Source organism: Acanthochromis polyacanthus, chromosome 18 (genome assembly GCF_021347895.1).
Source record: "Acanthochromis polyacanthus isolate Apoly-LR-REF ecotype Palm Island chromosome 18, KAUST_Apoly_ChrSc, whole genome shotgun sequence".
Classification (NCBI taxonomy): Eukaryota; Metazoa; Chordata; class Actinopteri; family Pomacentridae; genus Acanthochromis; species Acanthochromis polyacanthus.
The window spans coordinates 9,368,827-9,381,092 of NC_067130.1; the positions used below are offsets into that span (position 1 = coordinate 9,368,827).

General features: G+C 36.9%; 1 protein-coding gene across 7 annotated transcripts in view; it reads left to right on the forward strand.

Annotated features, from left to right (window-relative positions):
* dnm1a (dynamin 1a) overlaps window positions 1–12,266 on the forward strand; it is a 63,286-nt gene that overhangs the window by 26,114 nt on the left and 24,906 nt on the right. For 6 of the 7 annotated variants that reach the window (XM_022197972.2, XM_051938931.1, XM_022197973.2 and 3 more), the window contains exons 11-15: window positions 3,139–3,225; window positions 4,761–4,831; window positions 4,924–4,975; window positions 6,470–6,481; window positions 9,301–9,414. In XM_022197972.2, coding sequence (XP_022053664.1) covers window positions 3,139–3,225; window positions 4,761–4,831; window positions 4,924–4,975; window positions 6,470–6,481; window positions 9,301–9,414 — 336 coding nt within the window. Of the gene's footprint in view, window positions 1–3,138; window positions 3,226–4,760; window positions 4,832–4,923; window positions 4,976–6,469; window positions 6,482–8,955; window positions 8,986–9,300; window positions 9,415–12,266 lie in introns of all 7 variants that reach the window. The other variant, XM_022197965.2, reaches the window with a different exon arrangement.

Below are 12,266 nucleotides of genomic sequence, written 5' to 3' on the forward strand. Positions count from 1 at the left end.
GGAGTTGTTGATGGAGCCTTAAAGAACCATCTAAGAACCATTGTTTTTCTGATAGTATGTTAACAGATAACAGCTAAAGTTAGTGCCCAGTGTCACTGATCATGCAGGATATTAAAATACTTAAAAAGATGAATTTTGTCTTTAGGGTGGTGCTACAGGAAAAGTCAAGCAAAATCAATCAGCTTCATCCTCCAGGAACCGTGAATATCTGACAGGTTAAATATTGGACCAGAGTGGTGATCAAACAATAGAGCCATGCAGCTGATGGTCAAAGCATCGCCCTGCCCATGATTTATTCATTTACGGACATGAATGAATTCAGATTAACTGACAATAAAATGGAATTACTGCAGGTTTATTGTACTCTGAAGCACTTCGTCCAGCACATATCAGTCTGTCCTTACTCTAGATGGAACCATTTAACCTGCATTTTAGTGAAACTCTTTTTGTCCTTTTGTCTTTTGTCAATTATCGGCCTTATATTGACAATTTAGCAGACTGCATGTTAGATAAGTTTCTTTCATATTTGATCTCAATATGTCTAAAAACCATTGATTTCATTTGATTAAAACCATATTTTTCTGTCTTTGTCAGTATGGTTTAATGCTCCGGAGTGACTGGTTGTGTAGTTCCACTCACTGACTAACTGACACACTCCGAGCGTCTCTTTATTTCCTCTTTTTGTTTCTCTTTTCGTTCCTCTCCATCCTCTAAACCTTTGAACCGGGCTGCTTCCTCGCAATGCAAACGACCTAAACAGAGTAGCGGGACTTCCTTTGGATTTCTCTTCTCTGTCACACTTTTATCTTAATTTCATTTTCAGAGACAAACTGTATTTAAAGAAACTGTATCATAATATACAGTGTTTGGGAAAATCCACAAAGGGGTCAGTTTGAAGTCTTCCTCCCGGTCTCTCATCCTCCCTTCCCTTCCTTCCCTCCCTGCCTCTTTGCATTGCATGTCGGTCTGAATCAACGTGACTGCCTCTGCCTGATGCCTTTCTGTTTTATTTTTCATTCAAACTAATTGTTTTGCTCCGCTGCCTGTCAACCATGTTGTGTTTCTGTGCCAGTTTTAAAAACCACAAACACAGATTTTGACAGACAGTCTTCAAGTTACAATGCATCTTTCTCGCTGCCTAAATTAAGTTCCCTTCAGTTGTTGTGATGTCGAATAGATCCACTTTTTATGGTTTTGTTTTGTTAAATTTCATGGTTTTCATAACTTTGTACTATTGATATGAAAACCATACGTATTATTATCAGATAATGGTTTGCACTTGTACAGAGACAATGCTGACAGTGTTAAGTACTAAAGGAAAGTTTTATTTCTACACTTGCAGAAGTAGAATAGCCTCAAGGAACTTTTTAGGTTTCCCCACTATTGCCACTAAAGAGGGACCTTTTTAGTTTAAAACGACCACAGAAATGTTCTTTTAGGAGCTGTTTTGTGGCATTTCAAACTTAATTATTGTCATAATTTCTCTAATTACTGTTATAGTGGGTTTTTTTAACCTCAAAACATAAAAAATGCGTTGGACAATGTGTAGATGTTCCTAAATAAAACGGATAGGCTTTTTTTTTCTTATTTTAAATGCAAATTGGGACTTAAGAATTGGTGTTTAGACCCATTTTTTCACAAATCTATTTGCAGAAAGTCAGACAAGATCCTAATTTGCTCAAATATACAAAATCAGTTTCTAAACTTTGCATTTACTAGTGCATCTGATGTTGTTCATAAGAGCTCCATAATTTAATGCCATAAGATTATAATCTACCTTAATTTCTTAGTATGTTTTTTTTTATTGTTTGTAATTTTTAAAAAAAACTTCCCACTTGTTTTATATTAGACTAAAACACAGAATTATTTCTTTATCATAAATTTAACCAAACTAATATTTTTAAATACATGTTGAAATTCTGTAATGTATAAATTGACACTTAGTTTTTAAAAGAAAACGAATAAAACAAACCGTCAATGCAAGTTTAAAGTGTAGGTTAGGCACCTAACTCTGAAAGTGAACTTTAGCGGTTCCTTCAGCAACCTCTTCTCTAAATTTATCTGTTAATGGTTACTCCAAAGAATCCAGAGCAAGCAGAGTTCCTTCAGTATCTCCAGATTTCCTTGAGGCTTTCCTGATTCTTAGAGGGTTTAGCCCAATATCACAAATCTCAAATTTACCTTGAAATGTTTTACAAACTTTGTCCTGAGACGCTCGATTCAGGAAAGGAAAACCCCTCACTAAAGCAATTTAGTGGTGAGAAAAAAATGAAAGAAATCTCAGTTTGCAATAAGATTTGAGCTCTTTGTGCGTCCAGTGTCGCTCTTGCATGCAGAGAAAATGTGACAGACATTTATTATCGTCTGTTTCAAACAAAGGTTTTAATGCCAGTAGTTTGACTGTCACATTCTGACCCATTATTTTCATGCATCTATTCTTTATGGGTGTCTTCTGCTCTGTAATTGGAGCCAGGAAGCACTAAATCAACTTGCAAATCTGAGAAAGAGGCCTATTGATACCCCACTCACCCGTCCACAAACCATCCAGCGGACATGAAAGATGCATTGCAACTTGCACGAAAACGGCAGATATTTTTTTTCTCTTTCTTGCGCTGTGATTTTGGTTTTAGATTTTTCTTCTCTCCTCACACTTCTCCAAATGTGTTTGTGTCACATTGGAGGCCCACCAATGTCTGCGTTCGTGGGTTTGCGATGAGCTCATGGAAAAAAGACCCACAGTGTGCTGGGAAAAGAACGATTTTCTGCCAGGAACATTGTTTATTCTGTGTTTGTGTGGTAATATCACAGACTTTGCGCTATTCTTTTGCATTTCTTCCACATTGGCGGCTAATACACACCTAAAAGTCCAATCTAACACAAATCCACCCACTGGTCCGGGTGTGCAGGGACTAGAGCTGAGTCTGGGATAAACCCGGATCCCTCAAAACATATCATGTTTAATTGTGTTTCTGTAACGTATTTTGTTGTGTCGGTGGAACTGTGTGTTGTGGTTCAGCGAGATGAGTAACTTTGTGGTTTAGTGGAGCTTGTAAGTCGATGTATGACAGTGTATGCGTGCTGGCATGTGTGTCTGTGTGTGTCTTTTTGCTACCTACCTACTGTTTCCTGTGCTCACAGCTCGCTCAGTATCCTTTGCTGAGAGAGGAGATGGAGAGAATCGTCACTCAGCACATCAGAGACAGAGAAAATCGCACCAAGGACCAGGTAACACACAAAATCCACAAACGATGCATAGATTGTGTAGCAGTGAGGATAATTAATGTTCTTCTTACTTTTAAACAGGCATGCTTGACTGTGTTTGCTGTTATTTGCAACTTTTCTATGGAAGTTTTGTTTAATTATCTCTGAAGTACATATAAGAAGCACAAAATGACCAAAAAACAGCACAAAAAGATGCAAAACATCTACAGACGCCGTGTGTCAGAGGCATTTGCTACCGTTTACTCGGTCAGTATATAATTGTGATACTTTTTGTAACATATTTATGTTATTTTTCATATAAAATCTGATATATTGCCAAAAAAGGAATATCTGTCATGATAATCTCAACTTAATCAAAAGAACACAATGAAAACATTTTTGAGTAGCCATTTTGTTATTGTTTAGCTAATTAGAAGGTTGTTATTAAATTCGGATGGTTATTGAGTTGACTTTTAAGTGATATCAAGTATTTTTTTAAAGAAGTGATTGCTTCCATAAGAAATAATTATGGAATTTGTAAAGACGTGATCATAATGACCATAAAAACATTAGTTTTTTTTCTTTTAATAAAAGTGTATGCAAGATATATCCCATGGACTTCAAAAGTCCCTGAATTATGTATTGTGTCCAGGTGATAGTTAAGTTGCTTTGGGTTGCAAATAGCTGCTGTTTGCTGATATTGCTTCATATTAGATTATAATTTTTTTTCTAGTCATTAATTACACAGAGTTAAAAATATTAATAACGTAGAATGAATTATTCTCAAGAATCAGGGCTTTGAATGTGAACCTTAAAAACCCTATCTAGAGATAATTAAGTGTTTTTATCTTGTTAATCTATAGTGTTTTTTACATATTAAAAAAGAAGCATATCATGAACTAGATAAGCAGCCAACATTAATGACTGCTTCAAAAACACACATTCACACTTCATACATAGCAAATTACATAACCATGAACTTGCAGGGTGAAGCTTTATGTATCATTAATCACTGACCGGAGACTGAATTTAACACATTTGAACTCAAATGTGCCTCAAATTAACTCAAAATTAAAGATGTAATGAAATTAAATTTACAAATTACATTAATCAAATACAATACGGCATGGCCCAGTGTGTGAATGTGTGTGTGAATGGGTGAATATGGCGTATCTTGTAAAGCGCTTTGGGTACCTTGCAGGTATAGTAAAGCGCTATATAAATACAGACCATTTACCAACACAGACAGCTTGGATAAAGCTCAGACAAATATATATAATAATTAAAACTGAGTAAAACAGCTAAACAAAGACTAAATGAAAGTATGAAAGAGATAATGAACATGATAAAATAGAAAATAAATTTAGAATTAAATGAGTAAAAGCGCATAGATTGACTTAGGAACTACTTTAAAACCTTTTATCCTGTTTGCTAAATGTCAAACCAAATCATCGTCTTAGGAAGTTAGGATTTCCTGAGGTGAATATGATCAATAAATGTCAAACACACGAACATTTATTGATACCATCTCTCTCTCTGTCTGTCTCTTCTCTGCTCAGGTGCTGCTGTTGATAGATATTGAATTATCCTACATGAACACCAACCATGAGGACTTCATTGGATTTGCCAAGTGAGTTTTTCTCTTTTTTTTTTGTCGATTCTTACGGTTCATTCGCAGTTTAAGAAAAAATAACATCTCTCCTGATGTGTTCTGTTGTGCAGCGCTCAGCAGAGGATCAACCAAATGAGCAAGAAGAAGGCAGCCGGCAATCAGGTACTGTGATCAGAAACACGTTCGCTGTTCTGTTTTACAGCTTGTAGAACAGAACCGAGTCGTCCTGTTCAGGCTGCAGGAGCATGAGGCCTCCAGATTGAACCCGTCCAACTGTGTTTCGTCTGTTGGCCAACAACATGACATCTGAACTTCATACAGTCGATCCCCCAGGCTTCTTTCTGTTAGCACTCAGCTCTCTGGTTTTGCTCATGCTAAATGTTGCAGATCTATACAGTGTACTGTTACCCCGGGCAACCGTCCACATCCTGCACAATGCAGCCTCTTGTACACACTAATGGACAACAGTTGTCTGATCGCGAAACAACTTTTGGGTAAAGGCCTCGCTGACATCGAGTTCTGCTGCAACATACGCGGGATACATGATATATGATAGTTCCTGTGGTTGAAAGCTTCGCTAACAGCACCAATCATGATAATAATGTCAAATAGAGAGCCAGGGAACATTGTTTTACATACATCTGGATCTCAAACTGCATTAGAAATAAGCACAGGGACCCACATGGATGTGAAAATATCCAAAGTTTTTTTTTAAAATGATGACAATGTAAATAACATCCTGTAGGAGATTCCAAGAATTGCACAAAAATGGCAAAATGTCCTTCAAAATATTTGCTAAAATGTTGGATATTTCTGGAATAATAGGAAATAAAAGCGTCACTTAACCCTCCTGTTGTCATCACTTATGGGCACCAAAAAATATTGTTTCCTTGTCTGAAAAAATCTAAAAATTCAGCAAAAAAAATTCCCAAATTTCTGAAAATTTGCAAAACCTTCAGGAAGAAAATTCCAATAATTCCTTGAAAGGTTCCCTTAAAAATTTTATTTAAAAAAAAATCCACAAATTCGGTAAGAACATTCTTGTAAATATTTTCAGAAAAGGAGTGAAAATCTTCCAAAAAAAATCCTAAAAATATCTGAAGTGTTTACATATATATCAGCAAAACTTCGAATATTTTTCAGTTTTTTTCAAATCCAGCAAATTTCACTGGATTTTGGTTGATTTTAATGTGAATGGTCTTAAGAAACATTTTTAACATTTCTTTTTTCTACCAAAAAAATGTTCAAAGGTTTCCCAAAAATATTGAAAATGTGGACATCAGAAGTTTCACTGTGAAAATTTATGTTTTTTCCACATTTTCAAACTTTAAAACTCGTCAATTTTGACCCGCAGGACGACATGAGGGTTAATTAAAAATCTATGTGTGCAGTAAATAGACACAGTTAGTGCATCATATTAGTGCATATTCATGGTACAAAAACAGGCTTTGCATGATTTGCACTCTGCTTTTAGACACACTTTAAAGCACTTATTGTAGCTTCTTCTTCTGCTTTTTACACGTTTGAATTCTATTCTCTAATCTCTTAAGCTCCTATTTTCTTGTGTCTGTCACTTTTTTCTTGCTTTTACGTTTCTTCTGAGTGTTTTCTCTTTTTCCTCCCTTCCTCCTTCTCTCTGTGGCTTTTCTGCTTCAGGATGAAATCATGGTGAGTAGCGTGTGTGTGTGTGTGTTTTAAAGTGTGACTCTGTGCATGTCTGCAGGTTTAGGCTTCCACACGTATGAGCTCATGTTTCAACACTCTGCATATGTCAGGATATATGTGTGTGTATATATATATATATATGTTTAAACTTGTATGTCATTTATTTGTTTTGGGCTTCAACTGACAGTGGATATATGAGTGTGTGTGTGCGTGTGAAATAAGTTTAATATTAGCTGCTAGTAGATGAGCAGGTGGCTGTAGTGGGAGATGCTTGGCTGCTTCCCTTTCCTCTCTGTTTTCAGCTACGTCCTTCCAGCAGGCACAAACACTTAAACTCACGCACACAGTTACACCTCAGGATGCTAAATGTTCTGTAAAATGCTGGTTTTATGTGGTTAGCCTGCAGAAAACCTAAAAGAGTTGAGTTAGGATTTGCTTCTTTGTTATGTAGCATTCTTTTTTCCGCAAAACATGCATCTATCAGTCATGTAAAAAGGCTTTGATTTGGAGCTGCTTACTGTACCTTTATGACTGCACTGTAAAAAGAAAAAATCTGTAATTTTGTGGAAGTTTTCCTTTATGTTTTCCTCTTCTTCCCTCGTATTTTTGAAATATATGAAAATGTCAATCAATATAAATAAAAAGAAAATTTAAATTCAAATGAAAGTCTTCAAAAACAATTCAATTTCCATTTGTCTAAAGAAATTTAAGTATTTTTTCAAAACAAATGTTAGAGTACACTTGCACATTCATTGTAATTTCACAAAATTAATTAAGAAATATATTTGTTTCGTAAATATCTATCTATCTATCTATCTATCTATCTATCTATCTATCTATCGATCTATCGATCTATCTATCTATCTATCTATCTATCTATCTATCTATCTATCTATCTATCTATCTATCTATCTATCTATCTATCTATCGATCTATCTATCTATCTTTTTCTTTATTTTACTGTGTGGTTTTTGGCTCCTCATCTGCTGGAATATTAGCATGTTTTTTCATACATACGTGTTTTACAGTATGAGGTCTGTTTGCGTTGGCAGTAAATAGACGCCCTCCAGCCGTAGTTTGAACGACATAAAGAGAAAGTCACTCATGTAGAACTGCGTCCAAGAAGGAAAGAGAGTAAAAAAAAACCCAAAGGAGGCAACAAAGTCATAAAAAGATTTTCTTTTCTTGAGGACATTTATCAAATATAATAAGTCTTCCTCTTTTAGTCCCTCTTTCTCTCCTTAATTCACCCAAACTAGCAGAGGTCCAGGGAAGCTGCAGACCTGACATATGGCAGCTCCATAGTTGTCAGTTGTCATAACAACCACCCAGATTGGGGTCAGAGGTGGGAGGCACATAGTAAGCAAAGTGGTGAACTTTACTTCCTGTTTATAAATGGATGTCGTTGGCCCTTTAAGACCTCGCGGCTTCTGTTCTCATTCAGCAGCTCTGACCTGGGAACTGTAGCACCCTTGAAACACAAATGTATGAACTCAACACTAAATATGCTGCCGGAGAGAGCCTTTGCTTCTTCGTGAATAACTACAATATCTAGCAGGATTCATCGGATGCAAATATATTCTATGCAGCCAAAATCAACAGAAATTTTTCACAACCCTCTGAACCCGAAGCAGTTTCTGTGCGCTTTTTATTGCTGCCACATTTTTTCTCAGTGTGGCCTCTTTTTTTTCCTGCAAAATAAGTCCAGCATTTCTATGGAAACAGCAGACTAGAAATAAAAAGAATTCAGAAATGTTTTTCTGTATGACACAGAATGTCGTAAATGAAAGTATGAACATTACACACGATCTGTTCAAAATGGGATTCATTTATTTCTGTTTTTACAATTCCTCAATTGGATTAATTGTGTTATTTTTGAAGTTTTATTTAAGATAGCATGCCTTTCAAAGCCAGACGCAGGTTTTGGGGTTCAGAGGGTTAAATTCTCATCCAAATCACAAACTTTTTGAAGATACTAAATGCATTCTAACCATTATGTATAAAATTTTTCACAGAGGAACACTGTTTTTTTCCTTCTGTGACATGAGGGGCGTTGTTTTAAGGCTAGTCAAATTTTATTTACACAATAAAATCAAGCCTAAAATCTAAATATCCCTCTCAGTAAAACAGTTTAAACCTTAATGGACATGTCTGATTTAAATGTATAGTTTTCTTACTGTGAAAAGACGAGCGTTAATTGGCTGGAATGCCTCCCAAACACTGACATGCAGTAGCTTATGTCTCCATTTACATACAGTACAGTGTAAAAGAGTCCCTGCATTTTGCTGCATGATCTAAAAACATTTGACTTGGGCCATTCTTACCGTAGCTTCCTTACTTCCCCTCATCCCGCCCTGCTTGCTGTCCCCCTGCTGCCATCCCAGCAGCCAGCTGAAATGTGCTGGTAAATGACCAACCTTTACTAAATGCCCTGCGTTGGCGTAGCTTTGTAATATTCTCTCCACATTCTCATTCAGCCGGAGAGAGGAGTTAACGATCGGTTCAAGGTAAATAACTCGTGCACCACGTCCTGTATGTGTCTGTAGTGTCTGTGAAGTGGAGAGAGTGAAATACAAGAGTAGCAACGCAGATAAAAAAAAAAACAGTGTGAGGGATGTTTTTAGTCGTGTAGGTTGAGAGTTTTTGTGTCAGTTGCTCCTCGTCTTCACTAGAAGCTGTTTCATTGCATTTTTACTGTGTAGTTGTTAAGTGCACAGGATGACAAATGTGATGCCAAGTTTGTGTAATATGGAAATAGAAGGTGGGTTGTCTGGTTATTTATAGTCGTTTTCTGTTTCTGTGTGTCTGTGTGTCGGTCTCAGGTGATCAGGAAGGGCTGGCTGACCATCAACAACATCGGCATCATGAAAGGAGGAGCCAAGGAGTACTGGTTTGTCCTCACCGCCGAGTCTCTGTCCTGGTACAAGGACGATGAGGTGAGTTCATGTAAACATACACAGACAGTGCAGATGCAGAAACAGGATGTTGTGTGTTTCTACATGTTTCTGTGTTTGTACACTGGAGGATCATTCAGATTTATGCAGCTGAATCATCTGCCAATCAAATCTTTAAATCACCGGCCAGCTGCTTGATGGTGTTGTCCAAGGAACAATCCAGCATGAAAGGCTGATAGATTGACGTGACACTAAAAAATGAGGCATAGGAAGGACACTGTAAATCATTTTAAGTCCATTCAGCTTAGAAACATGAGTTTCCCTGCTGCTTTAAAAATGTGTGTGAACTGTACTTCAGATAATTCTTTAGTTTAAAATCCTCTTTTAACTTGTGAAAGTGCAGAACCAGCTGAATTACATTAATTGAACTTGAAAAAAAGTTCAATAAACTCAAAATATTAACTTGAATCAATTAGTCACAAAGACAACGGTTGCAAACAGACTTTACCTTTACATTTTGTAAGTTTTAAGAGTGTTTTCTTCATATAACATTGAGGACTCTCCACTCCAGATGAGTTTCCATCATATTTATCATTTTAAACTACAAATAACAAAAGTCTCTGGAGAGTTGTAACTCTCTAACAATGCATCCTGGGAAGTGTACTTTAATGCTAGTTTTGTTTCTTTTTGACTGAATTTATATAATCATGTATATAATCAGTTATAATCATGTGCCCTGAAGATAAAAATTTGACATTTTAAGGTCAGAAAATAGCAAAACTCATTTTAAAATCAAGTAAACCAGAAAATACAAGTTGATTTAACAAAAATCCTTAAGATGTTTTGCAGTGTAGGATTAAACTGCAGAAAATTACCGGCAAGATTTATCTTCAAAAATGATTTTTTTAAACAAACAAGAATTTTACTGTTTGAGTATTTTGCAGGAAATTAGATTTTTGGGGTGCAAAATAAAGTCTGACTGGATTTTTAGGGCCAGTATTAAAATTTGAAAATCTGCACAATATGTATAGTTTCTTTTTTTGTTCTTTTTAAAGCATTATGTATAAAACATTCTAGAAAAGGATCCTAAAATTAGAACATTAGAGAGTTATGTATTTTACAGTTGAAAAATAAACAAGACAGTGCCCCCTGGTGGATGAACAATGTGATAGTGATACTGTCTTTAAAGTTACCAACAAATATAAAGTGTGTTTTTAAATTTCTTAAGACTTAAAGGTTAACTTATAATGCTGAAAATGAGTTACTATGTTAAATAATGAATCACTTATTTATTCTTTAAAGTTAGGCTGAATCTTAACTGAATTTGGAAACTATTTATCTTTAATGTTAATGCTTGTATGGTTTTAGAGACACATAAATTAAGAAAAAAACATATTTGGAAAAAAGCTTTCACTGATTTTCCAATTATCTCTGCAACCCAGTAATTTCCAAAAGATGAATTATCATATTGAAATGCCATTAAGCAGCATTAATAGCTGTGTAATCTCATGATCTAATGCTGTGATATAACGCTTTATTACATTTTACTGTGGTGGTTATCTGCACAATCTAAAAAAAACGGCATCTCGTTCATAACAACAGCACTCTTTAAATGTTTTTTTTTCTCCCAACAAATTACAAAACCAGGAGAACAATTTCATGTGTTTATTCTCCGAGTTTCTTTTCCACTTTCTGCTCCAAAATTCAATCCAGCTCGTCCCGCTGGCAAATGTGACTGTTGGTCAAGTTCGGCGGTCATCTCCTGCACGCCGAGACGATTTGACCCGACCTGCTTTGTTACTGGACCGACTGGTCAGAGTGGTGTCCCATGATGCTTTGCAGGACTATTAGGAGCTAGCCACAGTCTCAGTGTCTCCAGGCCTTAGCCACAGCCGCTCAGTGTGTGTGTATATGTATGTGTGTGTGTGTGTGTGTGTGTGTGTGTGTGTGTGTGTGTGTGTGTGTGTGTGTGTGTGTGTGTGTGTGTGTGTGTGTGTGTGGAGGCTTGAGAAGGCCTTTTCTAAAAAGTCAGGACCCCCCAGCATGTCAGACACCAAAGCTGGCACACACATGTGCATACCAGAGCCCCCTGCCCTGCCCTGTTACCAATTACACACACACACACACACACACACACACACACACACACACACACACACACACACACACACACACACACACACACACACAAGCCCATTCCCTCACTCACACAAGCTGCTTCCAATAAACTTACTTCATTTCAAAGGAAGGACACAGAGCGAGAGTGGTGGGACTGAGAGGGGAGGAGGCAGGAGTGTCTCTCGTTAGCTGGTTAGTAGCGAGAGTAACAAAGTCCATGTGAAAAAGGGGGAGAAAATGGGAGAAAAGGTAGCATAAAGGGGGTAGGAAGAGGAGAAAGTCCTGGTGTGGATTTTTATCCTCGCTGCCTCCCTCATCCCAAAAGCTGAAGAAACGCTCTGTCATCCTTCCCTCCCCTCATCCGTCGCTCCATCTCTCCCTTCTTTCTTTCTCAATCTTTCCCTCTCCTTCTCCTCCTCCCTCCTTCCCTCCCTCCCTCCATCTTTCCCTTCCTTCTTGTACTTCTTGTACTGTATATTTATTTGAACGTGGAGCAAGCGAGAGCGCATGGAGACCTAAAACCAACACTGGTGTTACAGCTCAGCTCCATGGCACGGGTAAAAAAAAAAAGAAAGAAAAGAAAAAAGTAAAAGAGGAAAAAAGAAACTTTCCATTCTGTTTATATAGGCTGCTCAGACACGCACTAGAAGTTAAAGTGCTCCTGAGGGCTTATACCGAGCGCCGGCGCGGATACCGGCCAAAAAGCACACAGTTGATCAAATTTTTAAGCTTAGATTTCAATTTTTTTAAATGCACCATCACATGGCTGGCAAATG